At 33.6% G+C, this 21,887-nt stretch overlaps 1 protein-coding gene across 19 annotated transcripts in view; it reads left to right on the forward strand.

Moving 5' to 3' along the window:
* The window catches only part of RALGAPA1 (Ral GTPase activating protein catalytic subunit alpha 1), a 233,500-nt gene that overhangs the window by 77,853 nt on the left and 133,760 nt on the right, over positions 1-21,887 (forward strand). For 13 of the 19 annotated variants that reach the window (XM_019644706.1, XM_019644710.1, XM_019644697.1 and 10 more), the window contains 5 exons: positions 10,546-12,090; positions 13,852-13,976; positions 15,025-15,241; positions 16,398-16,574; positions 21,392-21,544. In XM_019644706.1, the coding sequence (XP_019500251.1) occupies positions 10,546-12,090; positions 13,852-13,976; positions 15,025-15,241; positions 16,398-16,574; positions 21,392-21,544 (2,217 nt within the window). The remainder of the gene's footprint in view (positions 1-10,545; positions 12,091-13,851; positions 13,977-15,024; positions 15,242-16,397; positions 16,575-21,391; positions 21,545-21,887) is intronic. The other 6 variants (XM_019644714.1, XM_019644716.1, XM_019644715.1 and 3 more) reach the window with 1 other exon arrangement.

The raw sequence follows: 21,887 nt of genomic DNA on the forward strand, positions 1-21,887 counted from the left end.
CACTTTTTAATTCTTCTGCTTTCAAATTTTGCTTAATCAAATAAGCTCTTCAAAGTTAATTTCTTTGGGGGAGGTGTGGGAAATTGGGAAAGTGGTTGAGAAATCAACATTTTGAGTTATTTGAACTCTAATGCTATCCTTGCAGTTCATTCTGGAAGTGCTAAGTTTAGTGCTGTGCCAATGTCCAATATTTTTGGTTGTAAATGGCCATTATTTTTTTCTGTTGTTTGATTTATTTTTTTTCTCAGATGGTTAAAAAAAAGTGGTAGGATGTATTTATATTATTATAGACGTCTCATAGAAGATGACTTAGAAGACAACAGTCAGAGCCTTGACTTAATTTCCCATTGGTTTGCCTAGCAATATGGTAAATCATGCATTCTCCATCATCTATAGTAATGGAACTAAGCAGGCGGAGTCAATAATCAAGAAAAGTACATAATCTAAGAGTTGCTTTGGAATAAATCTTTGTGTTTATATTAGATTATAATAGTATATAGAATTCTAAGAACTCAGTCATTTTTAAACCAAATAAACCATTCTGTGAAACCTCAGTTTCTAATGAACCTCAAAACCTGCTCAGCTCTCCAGTCCTGCCCCAGGTTCTTGATCCCCAGTACTGGGATAGTCTCTTTTTTTAGAAGATTTAATTTACAAAATAAAATGTATAGATCCAGGTTCAGTTCAGTAAGTTTTGAGAGCTGTACACGTCTCTGTTAACCATTACCCCAAACAAAATAGTTTACATTACCTCCAAAATTCCCTCGTGACACTTTCAATCTGTACCCTTCCTGCACACAACCACTTTTTAATTTCTGTCACCATAGGTTAATTTTTTCCGTTTTAAAAAAAAGTTTGTATAAATACAATTTATATAGAGAGTCTTGTTCTTTAGACAGAAGCAGACCTGTATTGAATCTAGTTACTATGCAAAATGTGCTAGCTCAAAGAAATTTATTTGGACATTCTTGGGTACTTTCCTCTCTTCTTAGGAGTGTTTCCCTGACATTGCCACTTTTGGTGAGTTTGCTGATTTTTTTTTTTTTAACAACCCATCTCCCTTTCAGTTCCTAGTGGACTATAGGCTTCTATGTGGAAAGGTACATTTTTATTAATAATGATATTTCAGGTGAAGTCCCTTCCAAAATCCTCAATTCCATTAAGATCAGAGATTTCTCCCAAATCAAGTGGGGTACATAATTGAGAGTTAAATATATGTAGACACACGACACTCTTATGTCTGATATTCTTTGGAAATACTATAAATGAAAAAACTTCATACTGGCTTTTCTTAAAATGAGAAAACAAAATATTCAATTATTAGTATCAGATGTGATATGTTTATGTTTTCTAGTTCAGGATATCTTGATTGGGAAAGTTACTTCAGCATATTCTTTATGATACTTTTGAGAGGTGTTCAATATTATTTTTGAACCCAAAATACAATTAATTAGAAATACTGAATTTTATGATGAAATTGATAGTTGATTTTGCAGTTTCATTGATGATAATAATTAAATAGAAGATTTGACCTCAAATCTAAACCTGGATACTCAATAAGTATTTGATGATAAATGAATATGTTTTACACCAGTAAAATTAGGCTACATAAATAATTTAAATTATCAGTACAAAATTGGTAAGATTAGAAAATACATAAATGGAATAATATGAATTTTAATATTGGGAAGAAAACACATTTTTTTGTTGCTTAGCTACAAGTAACAAATTAGGCTGTTTTGTCTCTTTGGTGCTCCATTGAAGCACTCTACCACCCTGTGTATGGAGCTGATTTTGGTTGCTTACATCAGATTATAATGTAGTTACCTAAACTGGCAAAAAAAACAGTGTTTCTATTCTTATAACTAAATTAGCTATAGCTAAAAGAAACTCCCAATTTGTTTTAAACTTCTCTTAGATATATTTTGAGCTTCAAGCTTTTAAAAAATATATATACTTAAAGCATTTAATGCAAACCGTGTTTGACATGTTTAGAAAAAGTAAAAGGAGGTTTGACCACTCGTTCTAAAATGTTTGCTTGTATTAAATATCCTACTACTGTCTTAAAACCGTCAGGAAGATTTATGTTTCTCAGACTCTCAAGACCTTTACAAAATTTATTATCTGCAACTTAAATATTGTTTTGGCAAATATGCACGTTAAGTGATAAAAGATTATTAGAAAGCTAAAATAAAGGTGAGTTGTACCTTTAAAATGTTCTAAAGTAGTTCCTTAACCAGGATAAGTTCCTAATTCAGAATTCTTGCTTTGCTGTAAATACATAATTCAGAAAGATGACCTTTTTATGATCTGATGGGGAAGGTATGTTTTGAAGAATGAAAGGAATTTTCTAAATGGTAGCTTTATTTGTTATTTTTATTTCCCCCATTTGGGATAAAATGCCTTGTATGATAGATTTAAAGATTTAGATAATAGACACCAGTCACTATATCAAAACAAACTTGATATCTGATTATCAAAATAATGCTAATTTTAGGAAATATGGGTTTTTATGGAAAAGTATATGAAAAAATATACATAATCCTCCAAACCAGTGTTTATTTATTGATAAAATATAATTGCCTCCAGTTTTTTGGTGCATGTGTATATATAAAGTATGAAAGCACAAATAGACTTAGTTATTTTGAGTAAAAATATTTATTCTCAGAAGTTAAAACAGGCATGGAACATAAAAAGTAGCAGCAAAAACTCTCCTTTTCTCAGTATGAATGAATTTAGCACTTTCGAAACTGATGTGTAAATCAAGAACATTTTCTAAGAGGTGTTAATAGGTGTATAAAGGGTTAAAGATTCATAGTGTACATCAGTCTATTAAAGGCTCCCAGAAGTCCTGTTAATATGTTTAATTCAGTATTTCTCAAACTTATTTAAGATGGAGAACTTATCCAGGTATACATACGAAGTGTGATCAAACAATACAATGAATGTTTAAATTTAAAAAAAAAAAGGTATTACAGTAAGACACATTCCCATTAATCCCCCTTAAAATACTACTCGCTTTGAACACACTTATCCCATAGTTCTTGCCACTTTCCGAAGCAGTTCTGGAAGTCCTCTTTCGTGAGTGTCTTTAGTTGCGCTGTCATGGCTGCCTCAATGTCCTGAATCGATCAAAACGTTTACCTTTCATGCTCGTTTTCACTTTGGGGAAGAGCCTGAAGCCTCATGGTGCCAGATCCGGTGAATTAGGTGGATGAGGACACACTATAATGTTTTTATTTGACAGAAATTGCCGTATACTAGAAGCAATGTGTGACACGGAGCATTGTCATGATGGAGGATGATTTACAGCACACTTTAAAACACACCTTCTTGCAACTGTAGCTCACGCCTGACTGACTGCACCAAACAAGTTGAAACTTGTCACACACTGTTACTAAGGGTCGACGCGCTGCTTCCTGTATTGAAGATCCTACCTTTCCATTGGATGGCACTTGGCAGCAGCATTCACCGTATTTTGTGATCCTAATGGAAAGACTCCATGTCACACATCGCTTCTGGTATGGCAATTTCTGTCAAATAAAAAACATTAGAGTATATCCTCATACACCTTATTCACCGGATCTAGCACTGTGCGACTTCTGGCTCTTCCCCAAAGTCAAAATGAGCATGAAAGGTAAACGTTTTGAATTTATTCAGGACATCAAGGCAGCCACAACACACAACTAAAGATACTCACAAAAGAGGACTTCCAGAACTGCTTCAGAAAGTGGCAAGAACCATGGGATAAGTGTGTTCAAAGCAAGGGGGGAGTATTTTGAGGGAGATTAATGGGAATGTGCCTTTTACGGTAATAAATTTTTTTTATTTAAACATTCACCATGTTTTGATCACACCTCGTATACATCATAAAACATTAAAGTTTCAGAGAGAACCGATTTGGAAGGCATCAAACCTCATGATTTTAAATATTAGCTTTATGAAAATTGGACAGGATTATTCTTATACAAGATTACACAGTAGAATTTTTGAATTACTGGATTTTTTCATTGCCCCTGTGGTTCTTGGAGACAAATTGAAGGCCTAGAGTCTGCTTCTTCAGGTGTTAGTTGCATTGAGGGGGAGGGGTTAGGGGCTGTGGGAGGAAGAGAGAGAGAGAAAGAAGGGGAAGAAAAAGGAGCGGTATGAACTAATTTTTAAAACTTGCTAAATTTAAAAAAGAAATTCACCAGTCTTAGATCCTTAACCAGTGAAACTATTTGTTTATGTTTTCTTCCAAGGTTTGAGTAAATTTTACTTTAGAAGAGTTGAATGTACAGAGAGAATTAATAAGGAAAGGAACTATATAAAGTAAAATAAATTGTTTTTCACAGTTTTATCTCTCCCTCATGTGAACAAGCTTAATTGAACTCATAGTAAAATACTTCCTGAGTTTATCACTTAAGATTAGGACTTGAGGTTTCTGTAATAACTTCACACACACACACACACAAAAGCAAAAACAATGAAACTACTCATAGACAATTACTCTTGCTTTTGGTTAGAAGTAGAATTTTCCAGAAAAAGTTACCTGATACTGTTGAGTTCTTATGGGGGTAAAAGTATACTCCTTTAATTCCACCACCACCCCTTTTTTTTCCAAACATACTAAGATTTTTAAAAATGGACTACCAGTTTTCAAAATACCCTGTTTTTGTCCAGTGGTGTTTTCTTCTTTTCTCCAAGTACTCTTAGTTAGATGTTCATTCTACCTACGTTGTTGTGAGTGTGATGCTATATGGTATAGCTGTATAGAGACTAAATTGGTTGAATAGCTGATTACCCTTGAAGAGTTTTCTTAAGCTCTAATTCAAGGCCATTGGCATTGTATCAGTAACATTAATTCTTAATATCAGACTCACCTGATGTTGAAAATTTTTTTTCCAGGCTCCTGCCTGAGATTTTGATAAAATAGCCTGGGAGTAGCACAAGCATCTAACATTTTTTAAAGCTCTCTAAGTTACACTGGTGTCTGTGCAAGCACACTCTCCGTGTCCTTTCTCTAACACTGGATTGTACATCTGCACATTTGGTAGCCCAGCCTAGCAGTCTTTAATTTTTCTCATAAACATATTCGAGAGAAGCCAGAAATCTCAGTAATTGTTCTTAAGCAAATCAGCTTTTGCTGTCAAAAATAACACTTTCATGTAAGAAGGTATGTAAAAGAACATGAGCAAGGTGGGCATTTGACTTTGTTTAAACTTTTTCAACTATTTTCTTATTTTCTATTCAAGTACTGTGGGCTCTCACCCTGAAATTAAGTTTTACACACCCACTTGGTTCTAGTTAGTTTTCAAAAGTGCTAATTTGTTTACCACATTTGTTGCTGTTAGACTCTAGTCTGTACAGACCATATTATGTACACTGCTATTATTAACAATGCTTCATTATTTGAATTGAGCTCTGTAGAGCAAAATATTTTGATCTTTCTATTTTCTGAATATCAGGGAAAAGAAGGTGGTATCTCTCACAGCGCGCCCTGTTTCTAAATTCTTCTACCTGACTAGGAGAATTTAACATTTCTAATTAAACAAGTAGGACCTTTACACAGTCAAGGATTTCTTTCTTCTTATCTTCAATATGTGATAGTAATCTTTTACAGCTTTTCTACCTGTAATTTGCTGGTTCTAGCATAATTCTGAATTAGATTTTTAAAAAATAATTTGTGTTAATTTTTTAAAAAGTACATCCCAAGAAAAAATGGAAGCTAGAAATTTGTCTGGAAATAGTCAAATGACCAATATATCTTTTATGATAAGGAAGTAAAAGATAAATTGGTCATTTGTCCATTTCCAGAATTTAAGAATCAGAAAAACAATATTAAAAGAATAGAAGTAGTTTAGCGGTTTAAATTTTAGTGGTCTAAAATTAAAATTAATTGAGCTTGTTTTAGTGCTTTTCAGTCATTTCATATGATTTCAATGATATAATTACTGCTTTGAATTACCTAAAAATTGAACATTTAATCTTAAAAAGATGTAGAGTTCTTACTAACTTCTGTTAGTAATAAAATTGGAAACATAGACACTGTAGTTCTTGCTTACCTTGAAAGTACATTGCCTTTGTTGCCCAAGCAGGCAAAAACATTTTTTTAATTACATAAAGCACATTGGAATGTCCTTTAGGTAGTTCTAGAAAAAACTTGAGCTTCATAATGGCATCAGTTTCTACGTATACTAATATAAATGATTTTATGAATTCAGGAGCTGTAAAAATATTACTGATAGCTAATGTTTGTAATTGACCCAGAATAGAATTTCACCTTGATAAAAGGGATTTTGGCATTTGATTCTGTACCTCGTTTTAAAAATGATTAAAGTTTTCTAGTAATATGTTAGTATTATAACTTAAGAGGCTTTTCCCCTTGAAGAACTAGCTTGATATTTTACTAGTTAGCAACTGCTAATTTTTAATACAAAAGACATGCTTTCCTTCTACCACTGTTTATTGAGCCCCTACTATGTTACAATATAAGAGCTATTTTAAGCAATGGGGATATTGTGATGTTAATAGGAATCCCAAATTCTAGTGGAAAGAATTACTTTTTTATACATTAGATGCTAATATGACACTTTGTCTTTCAAAATAGCAAAGAAAAGTTTTTGCAAAGAAATAGTATTCAGAAAAAAACTTGTTTTTAATCCAGAAATAATTTCCAACACTTTAGTGCTAAACATTATTAAGGAAATCTAGAGATAAAACTTGATATTTCCAGTACTTTTGCAGGCTATTATAGGAAGCATTTTCTCAGTGTTCAAAAAGTTTTTTTCACTTTTTTAAAAAACCTTTTTGTTTTGCTCATTCAGTGGTGGTTGGTAACACTTTAGATTAAACTAATTTAATTTAGAGTCTGCTGTTTCTCAAGGTAAATATAAGCAACATAATTAAATTGTTGTGAAGGCCATTTTTGTTTAAACCTGATGCCACCATTATTTTCAGCAATCCAATACAAAGTTTGTGAGTTTTTTTCTGTATAATTTACAAATATTTGTATTTGACTAAGTTTTCATTTCTAAGATTTTATCTTTATAGAGATAAATCTCTGTACTGCTTTCTTAATATAATTTTACCATTTTTAAAAAAAATTAATTATTTTATAAACAGATAACATATATTACTCAAGTGATTAAGAACTTGGACTAATTTTTGTCTTACTTCAAATCCCAGCTCTCCACTTTCTAGTGGTATAACTTCTGGCAAGTTACTTAAATAGATAGTTTCTTCATCTATAAAATGGGAATAATATCACCTATTTCACAGGGTTGTTGTGAGTTAATATATGGAAGATGCTTAGAATAATGCCTAGCATATAGAAAAGACTATATATGATTTAGCTATAATTTAGTTTTTTTCTTTTTAACAAAGTTTTGTTACATTTCTTTAAATTTAAGGTTTCTTAGAGCGCTTAATTCGAGTGCATACATTGTGCTATAATTCAAGTGCTGACATTGGTTTCCTGTCAGCAGTTATTTTCCTTTTTGATTTTATGCAATTAGTATTGTCATATGCTTGTTTAAGAACTATATTTAAAGTTTAAAACTTTCAAAAAGCTTTATGTTTAAATTCTCTAACAGTACATTATTGATAGAAAAATGTTTTCTGTTTTTTTGTGTTTTTTTTTAAGGTCCCTGCCTCTTAAACTTGCATAAAAGTTTTCGACATTTATATGTGGTAACAAAAGTTTAGGAAAAAACACTCAGGATGAAATAATGGTTAAAATTTCTAATATGCAAGGCGAGGACTGGGTTTGGGAAGAAATTCCTAACAACAGAACTTCTGTTCTGCTGGCTTCTTTAGAATGGAAAAATTATGAAATATCAGTAAAGTAAACTGAAAACTAAAACTAATATTCCACTTTTTTCTGAATTTCATATATTTGCTAGTCTCATAACATTCAATTTTTTTAAACAGACAAGTAAACTTTAGTGTAGTGAAAACTACAAATGATAAACAGGAAACTTACATAAGGATAAAAGGGTCTATTCACTAAGAAAACATAGCAAATCTAAAAGTGTATATACCTAATAACAGAGACCAAATCCATGAAGCCAAATCTTACAAAACTAAAGTAGAAATAAATATGGCATCAATTATCATTGGAGACTTTTTAAGATTCCTTTCTCAGTAATAGAATCACTAGACAGAGATTCAGGAAATATTGAATATATAGAAGAACTGAACAACACCATCAACTAACTGGATTTAAATAACATTTGTAGAACAATTGTCCAACAACATCCAGACTTCAGAAAACACTAAGGCACAAACGACTCAAAACCTTCAATAGTATAGTACTCGTATAAGGGGTAAAAGAGGGACAGAAACAGAACTTGTAGGTGACAAGATACTTAAGTCATGGTGCATGAAATAGACAAGACTAAACTATGACGTGAAATGTTTTTACACTTGTGTGAAAAGAATCCGAAAAAAACAAAAGAAGTAAAATATAGGATAATGGCTGTTTCGGAGGAGGGATTGAAAAGGCTGTGATTGGGATGAGACCTATGGAATACATCCCCAAGTACATGGAAAAGTTCTATTTTTTTATATAAATAACATTAGATTTTAAAGGTGTTAAGACCTTGATTTTGAAGCTGATAAAATAAAATTTCAAATATAAAATTCTTGAGAATTTTTATTAAAATGCTATATAGTATTTGTCATAAACTTTGCTGAATCCTATTAGACTATTTTGTGGAAAGAAACTTGGAGTGTATGTTGAATATAATCTCTGTCCTCTAGGCAGAGGTTCTTATGATCAATTATGAATGACAAACCAAAGTAACACTCATCATGATGCACAAATATGCATTTAGTTATCTGCTGCAGTAGTAAATAAGGTGTATAAATGCATAAATGTGACAATTCTAAGGAAATGTTTTGCTTCTCATTTAGAAGAATTTTTAAGTGGAGTCTGTGAAGAAGACAGCCAGTATCATTTTTCAAAGAATTATATTCCCTTCAACTTAATGATAAATGAAATTAATTGTTTCAGCTTTAGAAGATATTGTGTATTTGACCTATATTGGGAGTTTAAATGTGTATATTCAGGAATATAGTCAAATCTTGGCATAATACAAATTTTTCTTGATCTGAATTTAATATAAAGTGACCCCTTTTGGACCTCATACAAAGAGGGTATTATGAAGGAAATATCAAAAGGACCAGCCTTCTTTCATCCATAGCATGAATCCTGAGAATATTATGAATTACTATCCCCATTTTATAAACGAGGAAACTGGTCTCAGAGTCTAAATTAAGAAAACTTAGGTTCTGGACCTAATACCATCAGTAAATTACCTTGTGACCTTGGACAAGACACTGTCTTACTCTGCATCTAAATCTTCTCATGTTGATTGCTCACTTATAGTTCCATTACTTAAAACTTTCGCTTTACAAGCCTAATGAGCAGCAACATCTGACTTTTGGACTCTGTCCTTTTTTCGTTATATTTTGCTGGATTCTGAAAAATTTTTTTTAGTTATTTCTAGGTAACATAAAGACCATGATGGATACATAACACTGTATTTTGCTTCTGAAATTTCTGATTTGTATATATCTGTACAGTTAAACGTATTTCATTTTGTAATTTTCTATTGCATAAATATTTTTGAGGATTTACCATATACTTAGTACTTCAGGCAGTGAAAACAATGTAATGACATGGAACACTAAGCCTGCTTCTCAGACTTTATGATTATAAATTTGAGAGAGTGGCTTTACCTCTTTGGGCCTCAATTTCCTCAGTAGAGAGCTAAATTAGATGATCTGTAATGTCTACTTTTATTCTAAATTCTGTGATTTGGGTACAGTTTTTAACGTTTGATGATTGTTTAATGGAAAGGGCCAGTGATAGGTAGAGAAGGTTTCTTCCTAGTAGATTAAATGGTGTTGTGTCAGAAATGAAAAAGTACAATTAATTTTTTTAACACTGTAATTGGTTTTATTTTATAGGGATGAATAGGTGTTAATACTATAATAAAGTAAAGTAAACCACCTCATAGAACAGATAGTTTCCTGACAAAGAGAACTTTAGGAAGAGGGTGGAGATTTCCTTTGTAATATGTGATCAGACAAATAGGCAAGATTTGAAGAAAAGAGGATGCCTTTTGCCTGGGAAGGAAGGAAACAGAAATATGAGACCCTATAAGATTCTACAGTGAGATATTTAGATCAGCTTTCTTCGTTAAGATCTGCTTTTTCTGCTTGAGACATAAGTAGGAAAAATTGAATAGCAAGTTTGAATTGTTTATATATTGGCACAGCTCTATCTTTAACTGCACTTCCAAATGTTTCATTACCTTACTATCTCTTTCTATGCATGTTAACATTTTAAAATGTATTCTGACACTACATGCTATATTGGCTTGTGCCCATCATTATTTAAAAACAGATTTGTTTTTTTAATAGATTTTCTTTCATTGAGCTTACAAAAAAAATTTTCAGAATTTTTTGTTTTAAGCATATGCTTAGGGTATGTTGAAATTAATACTGACTTTTTCATATTCATATAGTTCTACTCTACATAATTTTTCTTTTTTACAGATATTGATGATGCTCAAATACTTCCCCGCCCAACTAGAGTCAGACATTTTTCACAAAGTGAAGACACTGGAAATGAAGTTTTTGGTGCTTCGAATGAGGAGCAGCCACTGCCTCGAAGTAGCAGCACTTCTGACATCTTGGAACCATTCACTGTTGAACGAGCCAAAGGTGCAGTTCCTGTCATTGACAGTTCATCCCGTCATGCGCCAAGTTTGCAGAGTTCCACAGAGGCTTCTTCAATAACTAGATCCACTGAAAGCCACATCACTGATACTCATAGCAGAGAGTCTTCTCTGGAAGTTGGTGATAGCATATATGACCATCTTTGTCACTTAATAGATCCAGTAGAACTTGCAGATTCAGCTTTTGAACAAATCCAGTACATTGACCTTGAAGGAGATGACGATCTTCTTTCCTCCCTGAAAGAATATTTTAAGGAAAACCAGGAAAATCACAGTAAAAATGAGTTGGGTAAAGACGCAGCTTCTCAGGAAGTGATTATTGCAGTAAATAGGGATGAAGGGTCATCCTTAGATAAATTAGAGTACATAGACCAGGAAAGTACATCAGAAAATATCTCCTCTTTTGTTGGGACTCCTGAAAACATACAGTGTCAAAAAGAACCAAACTCAGCTGTCTTCTTGAGTAATACTGCACCTAACCAATTAGATAGTTTTACGAGAACAAAAACTTCTGAAAAGTCTAAACAACTAAACAGTGATAAACAGTCATCGGAACCTAGTTCAGGTAGCCCTTGTGATAAAGAAAAGAGGAAATATCTGTATAGACAAGCAGCCACAGAATTAGATGCCTGTATAGACATGACACTGGTTGAAAAGGTTAAGGGTGTGCATATTAATGAAAAAAAACCTGTCCCACATGTTCTACATGCCAAGAAAACCGCACTGAAAGCGCCCGTTAACCGTAGAATGCCTCACGTTACCAACACTAGCAAGCTTTCTCCAACCAAAAGGAGTTTGTCTGAAACAGTAACTCATAGAGCCAAAATCATGAAAATTGCAACTAAAAAACGAAATAGTGTTCATGTTACTTTTAGACCATCTACTGAGTCAGTTCAGTTTTATAACCCTCTGGAAAACAAAGAGGCTCCATGGAAGACAAGACTGCGGAAGCTCAGTGGCTTTAGTAGTAGTAGCAGCAGCAGTAGCAGCACCAGCAACCCCCATACCAGCTCAAATAGTGTTCCGGAGCTAGTGAAACCTGGCGTGTACAGGCCTCTAGATACACTTGGTACAACATCAGTAAGTAATAAAACAATTAAGGAATCTACAGAGATTCCCACCATATTACCAAAGGAAGGAATCGCAAGTAATCAGTTAGGTAGTCGTAGTACTCTTAGGTCATCAAGTCACGAGGCAGGACTACCGCAGGGCTCCCTGGGTGGCGTTTATAAAACTGTTGTACATGCTCTTTCAAAGCCGAAGGCAAATGTTTCCCCACAGAGGCAGAACAGAATGCCACCAGAGGCTCCACTGAGGGATCTGTACAGTCATGTAATGGGCTATTTTGGAAGGAAAGCTGCAGGTGAGCACTAACAGTGTGCAGAGCGCAAAAGGAGAAAGACAGCACCAGTTTGGCTTAATGCAACTGAAGCGAGCTATAAGCAATCAAAAAGCTTTGGGATGGTCACTGCTTTCTCTCTGTTTGGTTATGCATGCGCCTTCTCCCAGCTGTATTTTTCCCAGCATAAAATGTTTATTTAAATTACTAATTTCCCTCATAAGGCATTTAGTTAAACCTCTTTGCTGCTGAACAAGATGGGAAAGAGGAAGATAATAGGAAAATTTTAATGACCTTTCAAAGGCTATCTAAATCAGTTCTTTTTCTGAGTGTGTACCACATGAGCCTTGAAATTAAGTTTACTGAGGAATTGGAATACTTTCGCCCCTGCCCCCCTGTAGTTTAAAAGGGCACCAGCTATATAATTGAGTTTATTTTTACTGCTGATTTATTTGGTTTTTTATCTTTTTTCTTGGTAGAATATTACTTGGACGTTATATGACATAATAGAAATCAAGGTCATACCACCAACACCAACATTTTTAGTTAACTATCATTGAAGAGGAAATTATTTCTTAAATCTCAAAGTGGATTTAGTTACTTTTCATTTAAGCAATTTCCAAACAAGCTGTTGACCTTTTAGTTTTGCATTCATCTGTATAGAATGCAAGTCATAGCCTTGAAACACGTATCATTACTTTCTTTTTTCTGAGATTTTAGATGTGCATAAAGGTTTCATGATAGCCACTCGTGATTTAAATATGGAACCTCTATGGACAGATTACAGAAAGCAAGATTATGGTAACTGTTTTATCTTGATTCCAATTTAAAATAACTTTACAGATATAGAAAATTAACTTTCAGCAGTAAGGTAGGTTTTGATTTTATTTGTTTAACCTGGTTTTGTTAGCATGATTAACAGAACGCTGTATAATGAATGCATCTTGCATTGAGCCATTAATGCCACTTGAGGGCAGTATTTGACAGCTTAGCAAAGCCTGGCTGGTAATATAAAGATAATGGTATTTCACAATGAGTTCTTGACCAGTGTATTTTCTTAACCTGAAATGCATTGTAGTTCATTAGGAATATAAACAGTGCTGATTCTCTTTTAATTGCACAGAAATCAACTTTTTAACAACATAATAGTGAAATAAGTGATTATCTTTTTTTCCATAAATTAATTTCCCAAGTTTTAACACTTTCTTGGTAATGTAAATCATAATGTAGTCACTAAAAGAATCAAGAAAGCTATTTTTTTACAGAGAAACCTTAGATATCTTTTTTATTAAAGCAATAAAAGTAGATTTTGTAGTGAATAGAAACATGTCAAAATCATAGAATTTTATTTATAAATAATATAAACACCTTTATGTACCACTGAGATTTGTATAGATTCAAGGGATATATTTCTTCCAAATATTCTTTCAGGAAAAATGGAATTATAAATTATTAAGAAGCATAGAAGCAGGAAGAAAGATAAATATACCAGCTTCTTTATAGGCAATATTAACCTAACTCCAACTAGTGCTTATCTGTAAGCTTTCTTGCTGTTTAAGGTTATACTGAAGATTGACTAACATCTGCTTAGTTAAAACAAAGTAAATATCAATTTACTAATTCTTAAAATTAAATCTAAAAGGAGAGAAATTATTCATAAATGCATGTTTGGCAAATAATTGATATGGCATAGGTAATTTGTTTGGGGCTGTTTTTGTTTGTTTCAAATTTAGAAAATGCAATTAAATCTTTCCTCACTATATATAGTTATTTATTTATTTTTAGTCAATAAAGAGGACCTGAGCCCAAAACTGCCTCCTCTTAGTAGTGATATTGGCAGCAGCAATGCTAATGTTCCTGATCTGATGGATGAGTTTATAGCAGAACGTCTTCGAAGTGGTAATGCCTCAGTAAGTGCTATTTTATTTTATTTATTTGGTTTTAGAGAGGAAGGTAGAGAAACTAAAAAATATACATGTATATGTACATCTATATGTATGTATGTGGACCTTTTTATTCAAGACATTCTTCCCTCCAAATGTAACCCTTTTTTTAAAATTAAGATTTTTAAATTATATTTTTATAAATTTTTTTATTCGAAGACATAAAATAAGCAAGCTAATGGTTTTGACCAGAGTGAAAATTTGAAATAGCTGTTTGCTCCGCTAACTTGGATGTAAACTACTGCCTTCCCTCCTCCCTTTGTGTCCATCTTGCTCATAGGTTACCCTGATGTCTGCTGCCAGCCCTCAGCACAAAAGATAGCAACGGAGGTCTTCTGGCTGAGCTCCTATAATTTTGATAACATAAATATTGATTAATTAATCATTCAAGATAACTTTGGCATAGATTAAAGTTATCTTTACCTTGAGTATTAGAATTATGGCAAAATGATAAAGAAGCAGTTTTATCCCTAATAATGCTTAATTGTTAAGGGAAGATAAATATATGTGAAATTGCTTTTTCGAATGGTCATATTCCATTTGGGTTTCCACTTGTCTTGAGTGAAAGTCTGTAGATCCATTACATTTCCCCCCCTTTACTTAGATCAATTATTTTTCTTGAGTGGGAAAAAATTATAGAATCATATATAATCATTATAGAATGACATCTTTGCCATCATTCTTCCCATATCTCTTCTGATTGCTGCTGCTTTTTCCATTTGAGTACTTTGCTCTTTCTTCTGTCTTATATTTACTTCATGGGTCCCTTTTGAGGCTTAAGAGTCTCAGGCCTCGTACCATCTGATATTTGGGTCTTTGCTTCAGAAAGACCAACCGTACCTCAGGCTCCAGCTCCATACAGTTACATAGATTATTTGGTTAGCATGTTTTTTCCCCTCCTACTTCAAGTCCTAAATCTCAACATTTATTGTGATAATTGTCTTGGAAATTAAGTTTTCAGATGTTCAGTGAGAATTAAAAAACTTTTAATGGTAAATGTTTCTTGAAATTTTAGACTATGACAAGAAGAGGAAGTAGTCCAGGCAGCCTCGAAATTCCCAAAGACCTCCCTGATATTCTAAACAAGCAGAACCAAATGCGCCCTGTTGATGACCCAGGTGTACCCTCAGAGTGGACGTCTCCTGCCAGTGCAGGGAGCAGTGATCTAATCAGCTCTGACAGTCATTCAGATTCTTTCAGTGCTTTCCAATATGATGGCCGAAAATTTGACAGTCAGTATCTTTTTCTATTTGAACAATATGTTTTTTTGTTGATTGTTTTTTGTTCGAGACTGACTTATGGATTACATGACCATCACCTTTCTCTCAAATGTTAACTTAGACAAGGGGTTTCTGCATATTTTGATTTCATTTTTCAGTGAAATTCCAAAGGAAGTTTTAGGGAATCACCTAAGTTTGGACCATTTTATTTTGCCAAATTGAAGACATTTAAAAAACAATAAACATTGTCCTTTTATAAAATGAATGATATTTTAAAACCAAAATCTAGAAAAGAAAAAGAATAAGGTTGGGCTTGATACTATAATAAAGAACAGATAGTCATGATTATGAGTTGGCAATATTTCATGAGCTTATATTTGGGAACCACTGTCTAGTTAAATTCATTGCTTCAATATGTTCAGTACAGTTATGTTCAATGCTACAGTCCCACAATGTTTCTTGAATAATTGCTTCATGTTAAAATGACATCAGTGATATTACTTGGTACTATTGGGTTGTCGGAAAAGTCATGATGCATTTTTGCAACGAAAAACATAGAAAAAATACATCATGACTTTTCCGACAACCCAATATATCGCTACCATTTAGCTTTTCTGCTGTAATTCTGTATTACACTTGGCAGTCAGTGAAGGGTACCAAAATTTTAAAAAAGAAAAGTCAAAACCTTGGGAAACAAGTGTGTGAAGGGCTGGGAGAGACATTGGAGAATTATAGTTTATCTTATGGATTATATACTACTCTGATCTCAGACTAGGAATATGATTTAAAGAAAAATTATTTTTGCCATCCATATATGTGCCATGTTTATTATATTTAACTGTATTAGAATTCATAAAATACTTGAGAAGCAGTAAGTGTATTACCAGTTATCAGAAAACATGGATAAGAATAGTGATGATATATGTTTGGCTGTCTTTTATTATTATTATTGTTGTTAATAAGCTATGAGAACCTTTAAAAATTTGTTTCTAATTACAAACTTCAAAGTGTTAACATTATTTACTCTTGCCTGAGTGGTATGTAAATAGAATAGATTTAGGGGGACTGTTAATGTTTAATCATTTTGATGAAGCAGCTGTGTCTCTTTTGTAAATATTTTTGTTTTTTGATTGGGACTTCTATATACTAGCATTTCTTCTTCCTATAGATTTTGGCTTTGGAGCTGATACTGGGATTGTATCCTCTACTGATGTGGATTCAGGTTCTGGCCATCATCAGAGTGCTGAAGAACAAGAAGTAGCTAGTCTAACCACGCTTCACATCGATTCTGATACAAACAGCCTTAATCAACAAGCTTTCTCCGCTGAAGTTGCAACGGTTACTGGTAAAGTTACTCAAGAGAATGTATTCCTCTTTTTTTCTTTTCTTTTTTTTTTTTTTGTCTTGATGTGGCCTCTGCTTTATGTCCTTAGGTGTAGGAGTTCTGCTCAGCTAGTCTTCAGGTTGATTTTTCCATGACTTAGTTGTAATTGTGATGTGGTCATAGGCAGAGGCGAGCACAGCCCTTACCTACATCCCCATCTTGACCTGAACCTTGGGAATATATTCCTTAAATGCATTTAAAGTAAAAAACTACTGTATTATACCTTTTTTCATTGTCTTTCAGAGTCAGCCCAGATTTTTATAGATTTTTTTGGCAAAGTATTTATTATAGAACATGTAAAGCACACTGTCTGCTATTTTTCAGTATACTGATATTCTGGGTTTATAAAGTAAATTATCCTTTTCAGCAACTTTTTACATGTGATCAAACCCAATGATAGTAAGTGGGGGCCCAATAAATGAAATCATGAAATGCAGGGTCACATTATTGCAAGATCAGTGCGGTGACCACAGGGAGCCCAAGCAGCTAAAGGCCCTTATTCCAGGGGTTCCACTGTATGAGCCAGATTCACTCCGGTTTCCACTGCAGTTTAATGGCCTTTGGTGGGTGATTATTCTTTCCATTTTAAATATCAATAGGGTGTTTTTTGCGTCCTCTGGTTGGCTGGAACTTGTACAACTGGAGCAGGGATTTCTGCATGTCTGAATTAGGTACATTTCCTCAGCCAAATCAAACGGTGAAATACTCATCCTTTGTTTTCACAGCCTACCTCTTCCACATCTTTTCTGTCTGGATAAGTAAGAACTTCAGCCTGCCCAATTGCTGAGTGGGGGGTAGGAGTCAATGGGTTAGACTGACAGGCCTATTATTACAGAATTTGAGTTACTCAAAGAAAAAAGACCTGAGAAAATTCCTGTTTTATAATAATTTTTACTGTAGTTATCCTTAAAAATAAATGTAGTTGAAAAGATACTCAACATTACTAGTAATCAGGAAATGTAATTAAAAGCCACGAGCTACCACTACACACATAATAAAACAGCTCATGTTAAAGACACTGACAATACCAAGTGTTGAAGAGGGTTGGAGCACCTGGAATCATCCTACATCACTAATGGGAATGCAAAATGGAAGAGCCACTCAAAAAATATGGCAGTATTTTAAAAAATTAAACATACATTTACAATATGACCACTCCTAGGTATTTACCTCAGACAGTTTTATGCAAAAGTACATGGCAGCATTATTCACAATAGCTAAAAATTGAAAACAACCCTAATGTCCATCAATCAGTGAACAGATGATCAAATTGTGATGTATTCATTCATTGAATATTCATTGGATTGGCACTCAGTAAAAAGAAAAGAATTAAATGTTAATATATTCAAAACCATAGCTGACTCTCAAAAAGAGTACATACCTTTTTTCATGCTAAATGCGAGAAGTCAAATACAAAAGAGTACATACCATATAGGAAATTCTAGATCTGTTACTTGGAGCTGGGGGTCAAAAGAGAGGGTCACCTGGAAATCTGCGTAAGAAAGCATTTAAATGGTGATGAACTAGTATATATTTTGATTGTGTTGTTGATTACAGGACTGTACAACTGCCAAATTCATATAACTTTATACTTAAAATAAGAGAATTAAAAAATGTAGGGTTTTATGTTCTACTGTGACACAAAATTTAATACTATCAAAACTCTAAATTTTTAGACAGTGTAGAGAAATTACTGAACCTTGAAAAGAGTGTAATTTTGAAATAGAAATAATAAAATGCCTGACAAGTTTTCTCACTTAAACTAGTGATCCACTGTATAACACAACCGTCCCAGCCCATGAGTCAAAAGTATCCTACCATATGTGTCTCTGTGTTAATCTGGAGACTAGCAATTTTTTTGAAGGAAGAGTTTCTAAATATTATGTTCTCAGTGAACTAGAAGTTTTTCCATATAAGCCATTTTCTAGTTTTCTTTAAGCTATTCATCAGACTATTGTGTTTTTTAAAAATTATAATATGTAAAAGATGTGTGACCACACTTTTTCTTTCTTATTTCTGTTTATACATCAGAGTTTCACACAAAAGTTCTGAAAATAAAACTTGATATGAGAACTTGTTTTAGGCCTTTTGCCTCACTATGATTTTTTAATAATACAACCTCTAAGAATTGTTAATATTTATGTAACCTATATTTACTATATATAGTGACTATTTCTGGAACTCTACTAGGAAGTTTTATTAGGAATTCTAATCTTAATCAGTGCTATTAGTAGTAGTACAGGGGTGTTTGTCTAAGAAACCAAAGCAGTTCTTGAATTGATTTCTGTTTAAAAGACAAAATTCAGCAAAGGGTACAACTCCATATATTCAATATACAAGCTATTCAACACAGTATTTTCTGAAGGTGAAGTTTGCATGTGTTAATCACACTATTAACTTTAAGAATAACGGTATACTGTCAAAGGATTTAGTAGTCCTGAAATCTTCTATTTTCTATAATTTTTTTCAAAACTATAGAAGAAATCTCATATTGGAGATAAGAACAAAAATTAAATAGCCTGCTTTTAAGGGCATGACTATGTCTATAGCAATACTTACTTTTTAAAAATTCTTTAAGAGGAAAATGCCTATAAGTCAGACATTATATATTGTTATTAATCAAATTAAAGGCAGTAATGATTCTCTAATAGCTAATTTTAATAAAAAGTTAGTCTCAGTTCTTAAAAAGAAATCAAATTTTTATGGATGAAGATAATACATGGAGAAAAGAGAAATAGAGTTATATTGCAAAGCATTTGACTAAAAGACTGATGATTTTTTTTTGTCATATAAAGTTTTTGATCAATATTAAGGAGATTGTTTTCATTATGCCCTCAGCAGTTTGTGTTTGTATTAAGGTATAGAATCCTTAAGTTTCCTGTTCTTTAACATGATTTTGTGCCATATGAATTTACACCAAATCTCAAATGAAAGGCAGGAAACTTACCACTTACTATGTATCATAATTGAGCCCAGATGGAATCATACGATTATCATTCAGTAAGGCATTTATAGCTCCATATTAACTTTTTAAGGTATTTATTGTGTTATGTTTAAAAATTATATAAATAATATGGGATGACACATTTGTGGGATTAAAATAATACAAATATGTATTGAGCTTACTCAGATTTTGCTTTACTGTATAGAAAGAGGTAACAAGGGCAGAGTTTTATGATTATTGAGGCCAGAATATTGATATTTCTCTGCTGGAAAGAAGCTTAAAAATAAAATGAAAAGACCTAATATTTTAACTGCTTGCTTGGTACTACTAGAAGCACTCCACTATAACCACCACCAATTGTTCAATACAATATTAATTTATGCTGTAAATAATTTAAAATACCAAGAATCCCTGCCTTGTACCAGACACTGTACTAGTCACTGGCAATACCAGAGTGTATAACATAGAAATAATCCCTGTTCTTACAGAGCGTATGCGCTACTGAAGGATATTTAAAACTAAAACAGGCAGTTTCAAGTCAGTGTGATAAGTGGTCTAATGGGGAGATACAAGGACTTAACAGCAGAGACTCTTTATTCATGCTGGACAGGTGAGGATTAGGCGTCTCAGGAAGCAGTAAGATCTAAGCTGAAACTTAAAAAATAAATAGAAGTTAACCAGACAAACAGGATTAGGAATGCATGCAAAAGAAAAACATGTGGAAAAGGCCAGAGGTATGATACATTCTGATAAATATCAGTAGTTTACTTTGTATGGCTAAAATTTAAAAGATGGTGGAACAGTAAAGTTGCAGAAAGACTGGAAAACCACACTAAGAAGTTTGGGCTTATGCTGAGGCCACTAAAGAGCCACAGTTTTTGTTTGTTTGTTTGTTTGTTTGTTTTTAAAGATTTTTATTGGGGAATTGGGGGATGGGAACAGCGCTGGGGAATTGGGGGAAGGGAAACAGACAAGTTGCTGTCTTTTTGTTCTTCAGTCTAGTTGTAGAGGACGTGGCTTCACTGGCCCAAGTTGGCACCATCATTGCGCTCTTCCCAGGCGAGGCAGATCAGTTGCCGGCTTCTGGACAGCCGCTCATGGCGGCTGCTGGCTGCTCACGCTGGCTGCTGGCTACACACGGTAGCCCATAGCAACCCACCTGCCGTCACCGGCGACTCCTGGCAGCCCAGCTCCAGGTTGAGCTGTTGTTCAGCATCTTAGCTGTAGAGGGCAGTGTCACTGGCCCTCATATGTGGTATCCGAACTGGGCCCTCTGGCGTCCCAAGCCAGCTCTTAACCAACGCCCCACTCAGCCGGCCCAAAAGAGCCATAGTTTTAAATGAGGGAATGACATGATTAGATTAGATTTTTAGATCTTTTTGCTGCCTTATGGAGAATGGTTTGGGAGGAAGGAATTGTGGGGAGAGGCTGTCTAACAGCTAGGACCACTGTAGTTCAGGCTAGCAATAATAGTAGCATGTAGAGCCGCAATGAGCACGTACTTCTCTTGACTTGCCCCAAGTCTGAAGTAAATGAAATAGAATAGCGGTGGGTACCAGAGTTTCTATAGCTCGACCAGGAATGGAAGTAGAGATTCTTGCTCTCACCAATGACTCCTATTAACTGGTGTGTCCAGTTCTGATTCTATACTAGTCCCATGGTAGACGTGAGGTGAGACCCCTAGATACAAAGTCTTATGTAATACTATGATTTTACCTCTTTGGCCAATTTACAACCTTTTTTTATCTTTTGATGTTTTTAATTTCTGTTTTATTGGGACTTTAAGCATCATATCTTACCTCTTGGTGGTAACTTTATGAAATTACATTTACAGGTTCTGAAAGTGCTTCTCCAGTTCATTCAGCTCTGGGATCCAGGTCACAAACACCTTCTCCTTCCACATTGAATATAGAACATATGGAACAGAAAGATCTACAGCTCGATGAGAAGCTCCACCACTCTGTTCTTCAGACACCTGATGACCTAGGCAATATTTGGAAATTAGATATTTGCCATTTCTCCTTTCAGAGCATAAGTGTCAGATCTTAAAATAAGGCACCTTGAACTTGATTATGTATTATATACATCTTTGTTACGTATTATTTTAAGTCATTGGACTTTTCTAAGTCTTTTGGAAATTTGTTATTATAACATTTTTTCTTGCTCTTAAGATATTTATACTCTGATTTGCAGCACATTTACTCTGACCAAAGGAAAAAATTTAAAGCCATATAATTTTCTTATAGTTGATTACAGTCCTAGCATTAGTGATTGCATTAATTTTGTGTGTTGTATTTTCTTTTTTTTTTTTTTTTTTTTTTTTTTTTTTT

The sequence above is a fragment of the Hipposideros armiger genome, unplaced genomic scaffold (assembly GCF_001890085.2).
Source record: "Hipposideros armiger isolate ML-2016 unplaced genomic scaffold, ASM189008v1 scaffold_90, whole genome shotgun sequence".
Lineage (NCBI taxonomy): Eukaryota > Metazoa > Chordata > Mammalia > Chiroptera > Hipposideridae > Hipposideros > Hipposideros armiger.